General features: G+C 45.1%; 1 protein-coding gene across 8 annotated transcripts in view; it reads right to left on the minus strand.

The window, feature by feature from the left end:
* Positions 1-19,132, minus strand: part of LOC135243054 (BAH and coiled-coil domain-containing protein 1) — a 95,341-nt gene that overhangs the window by 66,213 nt on the left and 9,996 nt on the right. For 2 of the 8 annotated variants that reach the window (XM_064314539.1, XM_064314533.1), the window contains exons 1-2: positions 18,573-19,094; positions 14,977-15,301 (exon numbers count right to left, since the gene is read on the minus strand). In XM_064314539.1, the coding sequence (XP_064170609.1) occupies positions 14,977-15,148 (172 nt within the window). In that variant the 5' untranslated portion in view covers positions 15,149-15,301; positions 18,573-19,094. Of the gene's footprint in view, positions 1-14,976; positions 15,302-15,487; positions 15,975-16,208; positions 17,054-18,572; positions 19,096-19,132 lie in introns of those variants that run through there. The other 6 variants (XM_064314542.1, XM_064314534.1, XM_064314540.1 and 3 more) reach the window with 5 other exon arrangements.

A 19,132-nucleotide genomic window follows, 5' to 3' on the forward strand; every position in this document is an offset into this window, starting at 1 on the left:
AAAACACAAGCTTGTGGCATAAGCACGAGAACCACTCCTCTCTGAATAGCTAGACGGACAAGTCACTTTCACGGGAATCTGGGCCGTAAAAATTCGGTAGACGATCCAATCAAGAGGCGGCGATTTTACAACCCAGGCTCACAGCCAATTCCTGGGAAATCTCCGCTGACACACCTGTATGACTCCACTTGATTCCTGGAATCACATTGGTCCACATCATGCTCAGCCAAGACCTCGACCTCACTAACCTTACCGGCACGGAAAAAAGTTTCACTGATCGGAGATCTCCGCCTCGTCTGCGGCATGAGAAGGGCACTTCAGTTCTGTTAAGAACCGCAACATAGCCAGGGGTGGAGGGGGATATGAGAACTATGTATTTAGAGACGTTTAGCTGCACACCGTGTTCAGGCCTGCATTCAATCAACATCTGCCCTAAACCTTAACTGACGCGCAAACGCAAGCATTGCACTTTCTCTTCACAAACTAGCATTCGCGAGTTAGTGTTAGTAAATGCTCAACTTGCCAAACTCTGTCTTTGCAGAGAAAAAAATCATTATTTATTTTATTTGTTCATGAAAATTAAGGACAAATGTTGACTGAATCCCAGCCAATCCCAGCCTTTCAAACATAAGCATGTGCAGAAGAGAACTTCAGAACAGCTGTGAGGAGTCAGAAAGGGTGAGAAGTTCACAGTCCAGGTTCAAGGGCTGTAAGATTGACTCACAAGCACAGAAGGACAATGAGGTTAATGCAAAGGTCAGAACCGTCCTTGTGCCAAGAATACAGGGCGCGACGCCGCTCGCTGGACGTAACGCCAAACGCCGTGACTTCCTCACAGACCGGAAGGCAAAGGCCCCGTCGTGTCGTAACGGCCTCTCGCCGCACGCTGACGGGGAGGACTCGGGGCGGTAAAGCAGAGACGCGTCTCCACGGCGACGCTCGGGAGGAGGCTCCGACACGCGACAGCGGGGGGTCAGGAAAGCAGGCTATTTCAGGAACGCCGCGCTCCGAGAGACTGCTGGGGGAGTCAGTGGTGTTTAGGGCTTGGTGAGAGAGAGAGTGTGTGTGCGTATGTGTGTGTGTGCGTGTGCGTGTGTGCATATGTGTGCATATGTGTGTGTATGCATGTGTGTGTGCGAGTGCGTGTGGGCTATGTTTATGTTGTGTGGAAGGGGCAGGCACGAGGTCACTCTCATCAGCACGGCTATGAGTGTCTACATCACCCCACACCCACTCAAAAAGCTGTTTCCACTCAATTTCTTTCTGCAGCTCAGAAATCTTCCTCATTAAATAAAAGTATTTACTGAAAGTGCCCAAATATGGCTAATAAAAGCAGAGGCAGATGCTTCACAGGATCCGCCGTCATCTGGCCTGGCACTGAGACAGAGAGGCAGAGAGAGAGAGAGAGAGAGGGAGGGAGAGAGAGAGAGAGAGAGAGAGAGAGAGAGAGAGAGAGAGAGAGAGAGAGAGAGAGAGAGAGAGAGAGAGAGAGAGAGAGAGAGAGAGAGAGAGAGAGAGAGAGAGAGAGCACTATGGGGGCCGGGCCAGTCTCTCCCACGCTTCCACATCCCAAAGGGAGCCCCCTTGAGCCCCACCCTGCCCCACCCAGAGCAAAGAGCCACAACACAGCGGCAGGGAGGGGAGGGGCGGGGCTGGGCTGTGGGCGGAGCAGCTGAGCAGGGATTGGGGGCCGTTTCGACACAGACTGTGCTCCGCCCTCGCCACACTGTACTGAGACTGATTAAACAGCACACATGCGCTGCGCCTGACCCCAGACAGAGGTCGGACGATGAAAGGAACAGGACTGCGCTGAATTAGTCACATTCACATTAGCCAACACCACCCCGACGAAACTCTCATCTTCCAAAAAAACTGCAGCGTTTCTGCCTTTTTACGGGCAGACATCCCACAATGCCCCAGGAGCGTTTTCCTTAGCGGGCATATGCATGAACACAACTCCCTGAAGAGAGTGACAGTTGTGCGAGTCTCATAAAAGACTTGGAGAAAGAGGGGGGGGAAAAAATGAAGCTATTCAGAAAGCCATTTCCGAGAAAAGAGAAGCTCTTTCAGGGCACACCACGGAGGGATAGAGAAAAGGGCGACAGCAGCCTTTCACCGCCCCCTTCGCTCCCACAGCCAGAAGGTGACAGGGTGGGCCACAGGTGAACTGTGCGTGACCCGACTGTGGCCCCCTGTGGCAAGAGGTCACTGTGGGGCCATTCAAAGACAGGAAGAGATGAGGTTCACAGCATTTCAGCCCCATACCTTTTTAGGGGTAGAGAACAGCGTTCTAACTTTGAGAAGGCACAGGGGAACAGTGGTGAGAAGCAGTGGTCAGTGAGCAGTGGGGTGGTGCAGTGGCATGGAGTAGTGATCACCGAGCAGTGGCATGGAGCAGTGATCACTGAGCAGTGGTGTGGAGCAGTGGCATGGAGTAGTGATCACTGAGCAGTGGCATGGAGCAGTGATCACCGAGCAGTGGCATGGAGCAGTGATCAGTGGTATGGAGAAATGATCAGTGAGCAGTTGTCAATAAGCAGTGGTGTGGAGCAGTGGCATGATCAAACCAAATGACATATTAAAAAATACAATGAACTTCTATGTACACTACATGGCCAAAAGTATGTGGACACCTGACACCCAACATCTCATCCAAAATGATGGGCATTAATATGGAGTCGGTCCACCCTTTGCTGCTGTAACAACCTCCATTCTTCTGGGAAGGCTTTATATTAGATGTTGTAGCATTGCCGGTCTCGTCAGGATTTAGTTGCCTGATTGGCGATGACTGCTGATTGTCTTCACATTAGAACTGAAGGGCTGAGCCAAAACCATGACAACACAGCCCCAGACCAAGAGGTGTCCAGATATCTTCATAGAATGGTCAAAACCATGAAACAGCTCAGACAGAGTGTCAATACTTTCATCAGTAAGACTAGTCATAAAAAAATATATATAGTTATAAAAGGCAGTTATAAAATACTTTTTTTGTCAAAGAAAAACTGGACAAACATAAATGCAATTGGATTATACAGAAGGAAGGGAATAGACAGGTTGCATCAGCCTGCATGTGTGTGTGTGCATGAGAGAGAGATAGAGAGCGTTAAGGGGAGGAGGGGAATGAGAGACTGAGACAGAGAAAGAAGAGAGAGAGAGAGAGAGAGAGGAAGTGAAATCTTTCCCCATGGTGATGGTGTTGACATTAGTCCCCCATTAAGGCCTGTACACAGGGATGTCAGTACGCAGCATTCCTCCTCATTAATCAGGAAGTACTGCCCCCCCTCCCCCACCCCCACTACCCCCTTCCACATAACCACCCAGACTAGACTCTCTTTCAGCACAATGAAGTCATCACATCACTGGCAGTGCTAGAACTGCACCAGGGAGAACACCTTAATCTGCCCAAGTGTATTATGACATCATCAGCAATAACGACATCTCCAAGGTCTGGTAAAACCCCCACTGTTCATTCCAGAAGGGTCTGGTGAAGACAGGCAGACCCATTAGAGAAAATCGCAGTCTCATCCAGAGCAATTCTGTCTGCAAATAAATGTCACCCCAAAACCACAACGCTAACCCTAAAGCTAACTCGATTTGGAGAGCAGCCACAGAATTCTACTTCCCGTTCAAGAGTCGTAAAAGACCTGAGAATTGCCATTGTGTAAACGGCACACTTTCAGACATGAGATTGCCCTCTTTAAAGATTCCTTTCCAGATTATAATTCCTTTTTGTTTTTTTTTTGTTTTTTAAAGCGCTAAGTAGAATCCTTAGCACAGCAGACCACGTCAGTGGCTTGCGGAGGGCGATAGTTCTCCGGCTTCATGACACAGGCTGTGAGAGCCACTAATGAGCATAAACTTCAGCGCTGCGATCTCACCCTCCAGTGCCCAGAGCACAGTCGAAACAGTCGAGCCGCAGCACGCCCATCGATCGCCGTCTCCGCATAACGACATAAGCTCGTGAAATTTCACACTCCGGTAGGTCAACTCGAGAGGCCGGCACCAAACGGTTAAGGTGATTTCCTTTCGCAGAATTTCATATCCGTTACTTTTTTCTTCTACTTCCATTAAAATAACGTCAGCCGAAAACAGCAAAGCCGCAGGTACAAGTGTGAACATACAGTGAACTCGATTATATGTTGTGGTTGCATTTAAAATGTACATTTAAATAAGTGAATTCACTGGAATAATGTATGTAATATTTTTTAAGCGTATGTGAGCTTTCCATAAACTAGCCAACTAACTTGGTAGTAGGTGGCTGCGTTACTTTTCAGTTATCCTGAAGTCATCCTTCCTTCGAAGTGCATCCCAAATTCGTCGCCTTTTGAGGTTCCTTTTCCTTTAGGACACTGCCTTCAGAGGGAGCTCACTTCTAAGCGTGTAGGCAGCGAGGCAGCGAGGCCCTCGACAGGCAGGGTGTGTGTGAGCGTGTGCACAGCCTCAGGATGCACGGGTGAGGAAACTGCTGGAGAGCGGGTGAAATGCATGCAAGTACACGCAACGTACGCGCGAGGGAAGGAGACAGGGAGACCGGGTGAGGGGAACCAGACAAGGGAAACCGGCCAAGACTGAGAGACCGAGAGACCGAGAGAACAGAAATGGATGGGAGGCAGTGAGTAAGAATGGGAGAAGGGGGAAAGAGGGATGCAGAGAGAGAGACAGAGAGAGAAAAAGAGTGAGTGGGAGAGCGTATCTGAGAGAATAGAAGAGTGTGTGTGTGTCTGTGTTTGAGAGAGAGCGAAAAATAGAGGGGGGAAAAGTATGTGAGAGGGAGGGAGAGTGTGTGTGTGTGTGTGTGTGTGTGAGAGAGAGAGAGAGAGGGGGGAGATTTGTTTTAATCAACGACAGACACAAAAAAAGAGAACAAATTTAAACGAGTGAAATTCAGACAGGCGCATGAGAAGCAACAAGTCCCTGTGGAGTGGAGACCCAGGCGGCGGTTTCCAAGGGTCCCCGGGGACTGATTACCGCCAAATCCCTGACGCCGAGTCTTCTTTTGGTCCTGAAAGGGCTGAGCCACGCTTAAAGACGCACTCTGCATGCGCGTCGTATCTAACCGCCATTCATCCCCGCGTGCGCTTTCCGGGGAAGTCGCGTGCCGGTTTAACCGACAGCCACGGAATCCTGGCAATTATTTGCATTTTACAACGTTTGTGCTAGTTAACGGCAGGCTGCTCTGAAATATACGTGTTTACGCACTGCGTTCGAGCCCCCGTTCTGCGAAAAAAGGGCAACACAAGCCCAGGATTTGTAACACAACTCTGAGACATATAAAATGGGGGGGTGAGGGGGTGAAAACCTAAATATCAATTTAAAGGAGAAAACGTTTAAACAACAACCACCCTAATTAAAAAAAAAAAAAAACATGTATGTCTCCAGTGCCTAGTAAAGGAAGGTTATTTCATCCTCCAGAGTGAACGTGTGTTGTTCCTCTCTCTCATGAATATGTATGAGGAGAGGAGAAGATAGTAGGAAGAAAGAGGAAGATAGGAATAAGAGAGGAAAAGAGTTGGAGATGGGGAAAGAGGAGAAGAAGAGAAGGAAGCAAGGAAAGCCGTAAAGTGTAAGGAGAGAAGGGAAAGAGAAGCTGGACAGACCTATGTCTCGAATGGCACTGACAGTGTGCCAGCGTCATACGATAATCCCAGATCTGGCTCTCGCAAATTTGCCACCAAAAATCATCCCCAGATTTAATTGGTTAAAAAAAGTTCTCTCCTTCTCCACCTTCGCTAATGTGTGGTGAGCTTTCTGGCACAGAATGGCTGCCGTGCATCACCCAGGTGGGTGCTACACATTGGTGGTGGGTGAGGTGAGTTCCCCTTCATCACTATAAAGCACTCCGAGCATTCGGAAAAGTGCTACATACGAATGCAAGGATATATAATACCGTAAAACCGCGAAACCGCAATTCCCAAACTCTCTGAGACACCTGTACAACTGCCGACACAGGGCCCAGTGATGGGGCGCGGGGCAAGAGGAGCAAGATGCAAGCATCGCCACACCGCCAACTGTGGACAGAACCTTATCGGGATTTCTGACTGCTTGAGGATATCAGAGGGCGGCTCCCATGACAGGAAGTGGGAATAACAACTTTTTGCCACTAGGGGGAAAACTGGCCAGTAGCAGACACGGAGCTGTCAAACGACACCTTGCCTGCTTTTGCTTGTAACTGACAACAAAAATGAGACAATTTGTGCTGAAGCCACCAAACAATACCATGTAACTAAGTCCATAATGATTTTGTAAATTTGAAGTACGACAGAGGTGGGGACCGCTTTTGAGGAAACTTATATTGCCGTCTGTTACGTAAAGAAAATTTTCTGCGGTTTAAACCTGGGTTTTATTATTTCAGGGAATGTCGAGACTGCTCCTATCCTCCCTCTACCGTCTTGAAACTCTGGCTAGAAAAATTAAGCGAAATTGGGTTGATGTAACAACGCTTCAGAGAACCGAATGCCCTTGTAATTCGGTGCAGATGAGGCCGTGCCACTGAAACGGAGTACGAGACACACAGCCACACATTCAGCTTCAGGTCACAGAAATAAGATTTGCACAAAGCAAGTACAAGGGTGTGTGTGTGTGCGCGCGTGCGTGTATGCGTGCGCGAGTGTGTCTCGTTGTCTGTCCCGAAAAAAACGCACAGCGCGGCTTTTACCAAACCCAGCATGTTCACGGTGCCGCAAGTTCAACCCCACACACTCTCTGCACCCAGCGTGCGGTATGCGTACACATATGCACCCAGATGTAGATGTAGCTGCACAGACAACCCCTGCAACATAAACCGCCCCCCCCCACCCCACCACCACCTGCTTCCACCGCCCCAAGCTACCATAACCTGCGACCCCCAATTCACCCCCCTCCCCCCCCACGAGAAGAAGCCGTTTGGACGTCTAGTTTTGTGGGCTGTTTAAAATGTCGTTTTTCTCCCCTTTCCAGACTTCAAAGCCGCTTCGCAGAGCTTCTATTTTCTCGGCCAAATCCTAAAATTGTTTCTGATTTAGGGAGCTGGCGGCGGGCCGAGCCCGGGCCGGCAGGCAGCGTTTAACAGCAACGCCGGCGAGCGGAGCGGCAGACTGGAGCGACGGCTGCGCCGGGCCACTGCTGGGCCAGCGGCGGCCCAGCGCTCACGTGACGGGAGGGAAGACCCAGGGAGCGCGCCGGGGGCCGCCGGAACAGCACCAAGAGCCTCCTCAGAACCGTCGTCAGTGCTGTGGCGTTTGTGGCGACACACCAGCCGCAAGACGCATTTACCTCTCTCTCTCTCTCTCTCTCTCTCTCTCCCCTGTCTCTCTCTCTCTCTCTCTCTCCCTCTCTCTCTCTCTCTCTCTCTCTCTCTCTCTCTCTCTCTCTCTCTCTCCCACTCTCTCTGTCTCTCTCTCTCCTGTCCTCTGCCGCAACACATCCCTCCCATTTGAATAAAACGATAAAACATCACTGTGTCCATTCTGATGGCCGCAAAGAGAAAAAAAAGAGACACACACACACACAAAGCAACACCCCGTACACACCCCCGCTGCTCTAGCCTTGAGCCCGTCGCTGAATGAAAAGGCTGGTGGTTTTTTTTCTTCTCTCCTTTGAAGAACACTGAAGATAACAGCCGACCAGTGGAGGTAACAGAAGAGCGAGCCCAGCCTCAAACAGGATGTCGAAACAGGAGGGAGAGGTGGGGATGTTCTCCCGTGGCACAATGAAAGGGGTGCAGGAGGGTGCTTTTGTTCTTTTTTAACACAGAGGTGCAAGGAATATCAAAACAAAAAGAAGAGCTCCTCAAACAAAGGGCTAAAGGGGGCGGGGGGGAGGGGGGGGGGGCAGGAAAAGAACCCTATCCAGCAGGAGTGTATCTGAACAGCATACCCTCTTCAGAAATTCACAGATAACGCTTTGTATGCACACATTTTTAAAATTTTTTTTGACTTGCTGACGTCGACCAATGATATTTGGAGGATACGCGAAGATAAGATTAGCGGGAAAAGTGAGCGCTGAACGGAAATGAAAGCACGCTCAATTGTAGCGAGAGACGCGGCGCGTGCTTTAATGCATCTCTTGACACATTTTGTAGATTCATGTATTAAATAACAACAAGAGACAAAGAGATTCAACCCCCCCCCCCTCCCCCTCGCCCATCCCCTCTGCTAACACAGATAGTTTTGTTGGTTAAGCAGATAGATATACAGATAGTCTCCACCCTCCTCTGTTGTCCAGTGTGGGGGACGGAGGGGGAGACAGTGGGGTGTAGGGGTGACAGGATCGGCGCGAGAGAGGGCAGGAGGGCCGAGGGGCAGACGAAAGTCGCAGGAGAGCCAGGGTTGGTGCGGGGGGTGGGGAAATTCCGGGGGGGGGGGGAGAGAAGGGGTGAAGGACAAAGCTGGACCCAGAGAGGGGAGTGTCTACTTCCACATGCACAGAATTACACCCCTCTCATGACACCTGGGAGAATCCAGAAGAATTTAGCTATGGCTCTGTCCAATCAGGATCAGCCTCAGTGGAGCAGACCATTCGCCTGCTCTCGTGGAGGAAAGGGAACGACACATAAGTGTGTTACACAAACCGCAAAAACTCGAGCTCATCTTTCACCCCATTGCAACACAAATCCACGTCAACTCCTGCATGAACAAGCAAACATTTTAAATTCAAAAACCTGCCACACCTTTAACATTCTAAAATGCTTTCCATAATGCAATTTAGAGTAAGCACATCCTGGTCATCACAATGGAGGACCATGATGATTTAGGGTTTTTTAAAATCCCGCCACCACCACCTCGGGAGCAGAACTGCTGGCATTCCTGTCCAGTCCGTTAACCAGCACAGCACACTGCCACAGTGGTAGAAGGGAAGTCGACCACCACACGACCCATTTATGCTTTCCCGATTCCCACTGCCCGACACGGCCCCCTCCCAAACCACTCCCCCCGTGACGCAGAAACACAGGCAGTCCATCGCACGAGTTCCCCATGCTGTAGGGCAGCAGTTCTCCAACTTTCAGAGCCCACAGCACCACTTAACAAGTGTAAACAATCTCAGGAAAACAAAACCGGCTCAAAATACAGACTAACACATGTTCAGATATGGACTTCTTCACGTTTATAAAACATGACAGAAAACCTGCATGCGCAGTGCGTGTAACCTCTGCAGAGTTTAATCTGACTACTTCACAGGAAGCACATGTTAGTTTGTTATTTTTTCCAGTGCGTCCTACGACCAACCGCAACACCTCTCAACTGGTCCTGATTCATAGTTTTGGAAGCACTGCATAAGATTCCATCCAGGTCACACCTGAACCCAACAAATCCACTTCCTCCCCTGCTTTTATATGCTGTGTGTGTTTATATATATATATATATACATATATATATAATTGATGGGAAGCATCTGCATTTATTCTATTTATTCTGCACTCACATATTTATTCGTCAGCAGAACGTTCTGAATTCCCTCCCTCCCCCTCCTTTTTTTTTTTTTTTTTTTTACAGCTCCCTTGAAGTTAATTGAATTGAGTTATTTGACTCAAACAAATAAGAGATTAGGTGGAGAAGGCAGGGAGGACGGCCCTGAATGCTTAGAATGTGGATTTAGCCAGAGGCGCAGCGAGAGGTTCTGACCCTCCAGCCACTAATAATCCATCACCGCATAATAAATTGCAGGCAAACGGGCTGAACTCGCCTGAATTAAACGCTCTTCAAAGTAAAAAAAGAAGAAGAAGAAGAAAAAGAGGCTCGGTGAGAAAACACCATTTAGAACACATAAATAGATCTTTAACAGTAAGATCAGAGAGCCACACAAGATTCCCTGGTGTTTTCTTTATCTTTTTCTTCCATTCATTCCTTCAGTTTTTTTTTTTTTTTTTTTTTGTACACAGAGGCCAAATCTATGGAGCACAGATTGTCTTTGGGTTCCCTGTGCCCCTACAGTGCAGAGGTCCAGGGGGATCACTGGATGAATGGCAGGCCACAGAGCCCAATGGATTGGCCATGGGTAGCAATGGTAGATCTCCATAATGGGTGCAGCTATGTTGATCTGTCAATCATTGACTTGTTTGAACCAATCAAAAGAACTTAATTTATTTCTTCACAATGGTGAGTGTTGATAGCTCTGCCTATTTTGGGTGTCCTGAAGCCTCAAGTTTCCCCACCACAGGCCTTTCGCTGGTCCCACAGGCTGATATGGACCAACCAACCCCAAGAACCACTCCCTTTCCATAAAGCCCCTCTGCTTCTCGTCTCCTGAGAGGAGAGGGAACACCAGAATGGAGAAATGACAACAACAAGAGAATCCACACACGTCGAGTGGAGGCATCACTTAAGAAAACATGTGGAGAAACAGACCCTCATAATACCCCAGAGGGGCTAAAGATCATCCGACCGCCGCCTGGTCTGTTCTTCCTCGCTATGTGTCCCGACCAGAACACTCTCCCTGTCCCGCTGAGTCTTCACAGCAACAGTTCTACCTCAGAGGAAACTACCCCGAATCCCGCACGAGCTTCCCAAATTAAATCACACATGGGGGGAGGGGGTCTGCCGACGCAGAAATGCAGGCGCCCAACGGAGCGCTGGCCCGCCACTGCCGTCTCCTCCAGTCAAGTCACAGTCCATTTAGTCTGGGGTTTTTTACGTCGGGCTACGTCCTCACGGGCGTCCGATCACAGCTCCGACACCCTTTACGGGAGCTGCTGCACAATCGGTTCTCTACGCGTTCTTATCTGGGTCCATTCAGCTGAAGCCTTTCACCAAACGCCTCGTCAGCAAAAAGTAGATAAATATCACATCGCCGGTGAGCGCACGTGTACTCTAAAGACTTAAGGAAAAATAAAACATTATCTCACTTGACTGGGCATTGTAATGCTATGTGATTACACGCGGCTCGGAGGTAAACATTGGAAATGTTACCTAACCTGAAAATGTAAAGCAGCAAAACCCGGCAAGCTATTGGCCGAATAAAACATGCAAACAGTTGATGTCAACAAAATGTAAACAGGAGTGAGGCTGAACAAAAAAAAAGAAAGGTTTTTAAAAAATAAAGAAGATTTTAAAAACTTTCGCTTTACTCCAAGCATGAGATGCTAGCAAATCTGCGCAAAAAATCCATCTATGCAGGAAATCACAAATTCAGATTCAATTAAATTCAGATTAATTCACAGATACAAATAAAAGGAGTTAGACAGCGAAACATCGCATCGGTCCAAACCTTGCATGTTTTGAATGAAAAGCTGACGCTGCCCATTCGCCACACATGGAGCACAATGAAATTGTTCATTGCGAATAATGTGAAAGTCTCAGATTCGGCAAAAGCAATGTGAGGTCAATATGCGTCGACACCCTAAAGGACATGCGATTCCGCTACAGGAACGCAATGGGAATAATCATTGAGTTGCGCAGCGGCACATCCTGCTAAAAGGCCCTTGTTTTCAGTTCAATCACGTGACCAGTCACGTGACCTTCGGTCCACGGCGCACCACACGAACGCCCACAGCGTCCGCCAGGGAAGGAGGGACTGAATCGGCAGGGCTGTCCCCGTCTCATCGCGCAAGAGCAACTTCTGTCGCCGGACGCCCTGCGTCCTGCTCGTGTCCAGCGGGTAAAGCGCTGCTCCTCTGGATCGAAGGCAGTGCTGCAGGGCCGGTGGAACGCAGATGGGGGAGGGGGGGGGGAGAGGGGCAGCCGGCGGGACAAGCATCGGAGGAGGGTTATTCCCTGGCCGTCTCACGCTTCCGTTTTCCGAGAGATTCGAGAAAACGACTCCAAACGCGCCGCTGCTGTCCTCTTGCCGAAGAACGGATGAGGGGCGTTTCTCCTATCTGGTGTCCTCTCTGTGTGGGGCGTGCACCCAGGGACACACGATCCTCAGAATATGGCCAGTGAATAATTTAAGAGCTTGTTTTCCAGATGCAAAATGAACAGGAATCTGGAAATTGGCTGAGACCAGCGATGGCAGAGCGAGACTTCACAAAACCAAAATGGGCAAAACTACCATATGCAATCAGCGACTCGCTGATTTAAGCCAATCTGTTGTGCTTTGGCCGCGGCGGGGGGTAAAATCTTTTTATCGCTTCAAACAAGTCAATGATTGACAGCTCACTGTAGCATCACCCATTTTGGGATTCATGAAACCTAACTCCCATCACTACGCAGAACAGGCACAAAGGCTAATGGGAAAAGGCCACTGGAGTCGCCGTTTTAAACACGCATTACTTTTTCCTAAATTTATCAGACAACACTGCAGGTTCAGGTAATTGCTGAAATTAGTAAAAGAAGCCTGTGCAAAGGAAAACAACAGAAACAAAAACATAATCACTTCAATGCTTCCTTTGCACCAGGTTAAAAAAGCACACTCACGGTGTTCAGACTGAATCCAGGTCTGTCACTTTAAACCTAGCCTGATCCCCTCGAAGCAGCTGCACCACTTTGCATATCAAACTGGACATGTGCGTCGGCTGGTTTTAATTCTTTTAAAGAAAAAAGAAAAACGGAGAGGTGACCAAGGCAGGTTAACCTCTCGTGTGAATAACACGTGTGTGTGTGTGTGTGTGTGGGTGAGAGAGAGAGAGAGAGAGAGCGAGAGAGAGATGCTGCACAATCGGTTGAAAATGAAGCACAGTTACATTTTTTTTAAAGAAAGTTGCATATTCAAATTAAGCGTACGTTTTATTTGCATGCACGCAATGCCTTCAAGCAAGGAAAATGCATGCATGAATGTGTGAAATTTTATTATTTGTTCTTTGCTGAAAGTAAAGAAGTTTGAGGCTCAAGCAAAAGCGCAGATTCAGCACAACGCCAGCACGAGAACCTACCAGTGTAGCCTTGTCGTTTTGTGGCATCGGGCATCACTAACACGAAACCGGTTGCCGCACTTCAAACAGACTCAGGAAGTCGCAAACTGCCCACCGGTCCGGTCTCATATTTCACGTATAGTAGGCCTAATCCATGACATAAAAGTAGCTTTTTCCCCCATGTGTATATTTTTTTCTAATGACTCCTCTAAAACATTGTTAGGAGCGACAGGAAAATAAGTTTATTGCGTAGATGAAAATGCATTCATTTAATTATCTAAAGCGATCAGCCGCAACATATTTTCTGCAGACTAGCCACTGCACATTCTGCTTTGACCGTTACTACGTAAAGAGAACAATCAGTAAGTTAATAAAGTAGTGCTGTGAATATTTAGTCGTTGCACCCAATTTGTTCTTTCACGGGAGATTGAAATAAAAGTAATAAAACGTCTGGATTTATTATTGTTTTTGTTCTGTTAACCGTGCACGTAAAAGAAGACGTAGTGATAAACATTCGGTGCTCCAAAATTGGACGGATACGACATTCCGTCATTGTGTCATTTCACTGTTAAGTTTTGTTCATTCACTTCAAAACTCAAGTGGTGAAGTTGCAAAGCATCATGTTTAACGTCGATTCTTACACAACGTGACTTCCAATGCGTGTAAAACGTACCCACGTTAATCAACATGATTAATTGTGCACCTGCATAATTGCATTATGACCTCTGCGTCGTGAACGTTCCTTGGAATTGTCTCCAGTGCTCGTGCTTGCTACTTGATTCGGTACATGGTTGCAGCAAGAAAGATATGAAATTATAGCCTAGCTGTTTTCTATTGCATGGGTCATTGAAAAAATATTGACATAGATATTCATTTCTGTTATTTCTTACAATGCGTGACGGTTGTATGATATTATAAAATATGCGGGCAATAAAACAATATTTCAAGAAGTTATTTTAGCTTAATGTACAATATAATACGAATAATAATACCATGCTGTCAAAATCAATCACGTCAGAATATTTACGGTTTCAATATAGCGTATAGCCTACCACAAATAATAATACTTAACCTACATGCTGTGTCATATTCCACATACGTCTGTCACGCACACACACATACACACACACTCGTGTGTGGCTATGTCTGTACATGCAGGGTCACATCGGAGTACCATAGATAAACACAAGCATTTGTCCCCTTCATTCTTGCAGCGTACTTAAGCCGGACACCAGACACTTGTTAAACCTAATGCACGCGCTGCCAACCCATTCGCACCCCGACACATCACTACTCGATATAGAAACGGGATTTTCTAGAATTACAGAAGCCTCCATTAGCACAAACCCGTCTCAACACACACACGCACATGCACGCACGCACGCACACACACACACACACACACACACACACACACACACACAACTACTACTACTATTACTACTACAACTACAAGGCCAAATCTCCCCTAACCCTGGACGGCGCGACTGCCTGTACTTTTTAACTAAACAGCGAAAAAGATACAAAAAGTCAAAAATATTTTAGATAAACGTAAATATTCCAGCGTGGTAAAAAAACAACATTATTATAGTTATTATTATTGATAATAAAAAATATAATAGGCTAATAATAATAATAATAATAATAATAACCACTGAATTTCGATATTTCAAATAAATATACACCAACAAACACATCTACAGAACATTTCATAAAGTCGATTACATTGCCTGCCTCGGTCTGCCTCCACAGTTCTTATAGATATGTAAATTATGGTCCTAGCGATCTTATCCACGCGTAAATATTGTTTGATTTTTTTCCCTTCTCGCTCATGTTACAAACACTCGTCGTTTAAAACCCATAGATGCATTACTGACAAACCGAAGAGAAAGCGGGTAGTAAATGGCTCAATAAGCATTAATAATATTCATTAAAATTTGCACATAAAAATGTAAGGAGTCGCTAGCAATAGCTAATTTCCAAAACGGCCATACTGTCTAACTAATTTCCGTTTTCAATAAATTACTGTTTGGCTCTAAAGCCATGTTATTACGCTTGAATAACATGGAGGGTGAACTATTAACACGGGACACGGTCTCGCTTTAAACCAAAATGTAGCTATTTTAAACCAAGTTACAAGCTACAATACGTATTAACATTAAACTAGCACGTTTAATTTGTTTAAAAACGTACACTGGTTAAGTTAAACAAACCTGAGTGAGGAGCCATTGGGATGTGCGATGGGTAATATTTTCCAGGCTGGAAGTGACCGGGGTGTTGTACGGAACTGTGGCCGGTAGAAGCAATCCGAGAGGCGGCGCGGTGAACCAACGCGCCCCGTTCAGACAGTAGGTGCGGTGGAGGAGCGAAATCCCGGCCTTCCATTGCGTCGAAAAATGATAATTCCGAAATCCAGGGAGTAGACGGAGTGCGTCAAACGCAACCCAAATATTATAATCCCTTCTGGAGTTTAGGTCTTGCATTCAGAGTACATCGTTGATTTTTCCAGACTAAATAGTGGCCTCCGATCATTCTTTTCTGCGAGAGAAACAAACAAAAAATTTTTTTTTAAATAATAATGAAGTCTCGGTAAAGAAGACAATGAAGCAAACCTCAGAAGAAACTTCAGTTAAATTCTTGCAATAGCCCAGCAGTCTGCTACAATTCAACAACAACAACAACATCAACAACAACAATAATAATAATAATAATGCCAAAGATTACGTTTGAAATTAAGGTTTGAATGTTAATTTAATATTGGATGTTACTGTAAACTATTGTACAGCAGCCTGGAGTACGAAGACAAAAACGTTCTTCCTCAGTCGTACTCGAGTGTGCACGGTGGTGGGAGTGTTAACGCAGCAAGAAAACAAGACGGCATCAGCATCTCCTGAGAGTGAGAGAGAAAAAACTACCCCCCCGAATCCTTTACGATTGTACTGGAAAAAAACACATTGAAATCTTTCTGCATCCTCAATTGGCATTAACACGGGACTTCCAATGTGGGAACGTTCCTGGTAGAACTCGGTTGATCAGAAATAACCAATGCTGTCTCGTAATAACTGATTTGGGTCCTTTTTTCGTCAGAAAGACAGACACACACGCGCCCGCGCGCACTCACTCTCGCTCTCTCTCACGCAGGCACGCACACACACACACACAATTAAATTAAATAAACACACACAAGTGTGTATGTGTGTATTTTTATTTAATTTAATTGTGTGTGTGTGTGTGAGAGAGAGAGAGAGGAAGAGAGAGATTAAATAATTACAACTGATTACACACAGTTCATTATCAATATTCATTGGTCTCTCCATTGCTGTGAGAGATCAAAATTTAAAGCGCCACATTTCAATTGGTTCAGACAGTTTTAAAAAGAGTAGGCATACTTCTTAAAAATGTATTCAGTCTGTCTCAGTAAGCACAGTGGTTTACATGGTTTTACCTCACATCAGGAGGGTTCTCTGTTGACAGTGCAGTTTTCCTTCCATAACCATTAGCACCAGGCCAGTATATTTTTAGGACGACGAAACCCCCCATCGTTGAAGAGACCATCGCTCACTTTAAAATAAAGTAAAGGTTGGTCTATGTTTATTTATGAGACAATAATTATTATTTATAATTCATTCATAAATTGTAGTCCAGCACCATGCTGTTGATGCAGACAAAATGTTGAAACGCATTCAGCACTGGCGTGCTTGCTTAACGTGCATGGACTCAATAGGCCTGTCAGGCCGGAAGTATGTAGCGTCAGCTACAGAAGCTCATTCGAAAAGTGAATGCTTGTACACAAAGTTCTATTTAAAATAAAGATAGCGATGACCCTAACACGTGACACTAAAACAAGGATTTAAAAAAAAAATGAACGGTTGTCTGTGGTATATTTTTTAATATATGTTTGTTGTCACTTGTTTTACACAGGATAAACACCGCACGTGTCACGCTTACAATAATCAGATTCGAGTAAGATCTGGCAATTAAGCATACGTGTGAACGCAGGTCTATAGCTTGAAGCTAGTTGCTACAGGACAAAAGCAGTAAGTTTGTTTGTTTGTGTGTGTGTGTGTGTGTGTGTGTGTGTGTGAGAGAGAGAGAGAGAGAGAGAGAGAGAGGGAGTCCGTGCTTAAGTCAGACTCTTCTTTGTAATGTGCCAGGCCTTTTAATCTTAGCGAACTGTGAATGGGCTAAACATGCATATCCTTCAAGTGGATAGAGGTCGAACTAAACATTATGTAGATATATGCATCTTTTTAAACATGAAAATACGAGGACATATTAATCTACCAGTAAATGTGTGAGTCCGTGTATAAAGAAGCTGAAATACTAAGAAAATACATGTTCTAGGCTTGTCTATGCTGGTAATTTGTTAAACTGTTAAGAAATAATAATAATAATAATAATTGCTATTATTATTATTATTATTATTATTATTATTATTATTATTATGTTGTATTAGCAATCGCTTTGTAGAGCAAGGAATAAATGGTATTAGACTACAGTATATGTTAACGCGTTTAGACATGAGACACACATTGGCCTCATATATTGGTTGAATTATACCATACAATCGGAGCATTAATTTCTATTTTATTTTAAAGACGAATAGCCATTTTGGAACGGACAGACCGGACATAGTGGCGGTGAGAACGAGTGCCATTGTTTTCCCAATGCAACTGTTCCCTGTCGGCCATTACAGTCCTGAGGGGCGAGGACACGATTTTTAAAAACCCCCAAAAAAACTTGCATTTAAACCACTCTTAAACAGATTAAACAAACGCATTTGAGAATAGAAGCAATAGCCACTATGAAGTTTTTCGGGGGGGAAAAAACGTAAATTTGATGCATCCAGAATACAAAATAGGCTATTTTGTATTTAAGAAAAACAAGCGCGTGCGTTCTTGTCTGGCCAAACAAAGCGATGGCTAAAATTAGTACTTTCATAAAATGCTTTGTTTCTTCTGTTATAACCACAACAAGCACAATGCAAACGCTTATTTGGTTTATACGTGTGGTCAGGCGCAAAAAACAATATAATTAATGGGGTTATTTCGGAGATCGGGTCAGGCTGCGAACACAGTCGTTCATTATAGCTACAGCGGCCGGGTTGTACTGCACTTTGTCTGGCCTACAACCGTAAACGTACCCCTCGTCGCTGTAAGACCGCTGAAGTCATGACCAATACAATGCAACATAGCCTATAATATATATAAAATACACATCGGTTATGACATGCCTCCTTCTCTTATCTACAAATGGATTTCATAACTTGATTTGATAACTTAAGTCAGTAAATTATGCATTTACAGTAGGTTGAAGATACTGCATAAATATTTCCGTTTATCTGTGATGTAACTGTAATAGTAAGCAATAGTACAAATAACAATGTATTATTATTATCATTACTATTATTATTATTATTATTATTAATATAATAATAATAATTATTATTATAAATGGTTACAAATGCTGTCCATTCTTCTGTATAGATGCATGCTACATAATAATATTTGTAAGGGGGATATCAATGACAACACCCTTTACATAATTTACATTTACGAAAATTGACAGCCAATCAATCTATGGATAAACTATCACATGTAGATATGTTCGTATAAAAATAAAACGATATGCTGTCACCTGTTTTCTGATATTTATTGAGTTTACATCAGTAGGATTTTTATTATTAGTTTTATTCCATTCTTGCTACAAGTCCATTTCTAGAATATGGTATTCTAGAATTAATATTGTGAAAACAATGCTTTATTATGTCACGTATCAGGAAAAGATATACAATAAAATAATTACTTACTGGTAAGTTATTCCTTGCATAACAATAAATAATTAAAATTGTAACCCAAAAAAAGCAAGAAAATGGAAGCATGAACCTGAATAAAATGTGGAAGCAGTTACATCCTAGTGTGCCGTTTTCAGCTGTAGTTGCTAAATAGATGCGGGCTCGGCCTCCTACTCTCATGACTCGAAGCTGTACCCTTCAGACAGCATTTCTCTTTCTATGCGCCCTGACCAGCTCGCGCTTCTTAGCGCATGGAGGGTAAACACGCGCCTCTATTGGCTGAACATCTACATGTTAATAAGCTCGTGTGGTTCGTCCAAGGGTACACAGAGACTCCGATTGGTCTAGATGTCTAGCCAATCGTGTAACAGTAGTACTAAACAAAAAGCAGGCGCCTGATTCAAGTACACTACCGATAAAGGAGCGCTTTCCATGTCATCTGCATTTATCAACTTATAAAAGCCTGCAAAATAATGCATCTTAAGGTGGAGCATTTTTTTTACGTTGTTCGTGCAAATAGTGGAGAGCTGATTCACATCAGCTCACATTTATCAAACGACCAATATAACTTCACA

Source organism: Anguilla rostrata, chromosome 17, assembly GCF_018555375.3.
Source record: "Anguilla rostrata isolate EN2019 chromosome 17, ASM1855537v3, whole genome shotgun sequence".
Lineage (NCBI taxonomy): Eukaryota > Metazoa > Chordata > Actinopteri > Anguilliformes > Anguillidae > Anguilla > Anguilla rostrata.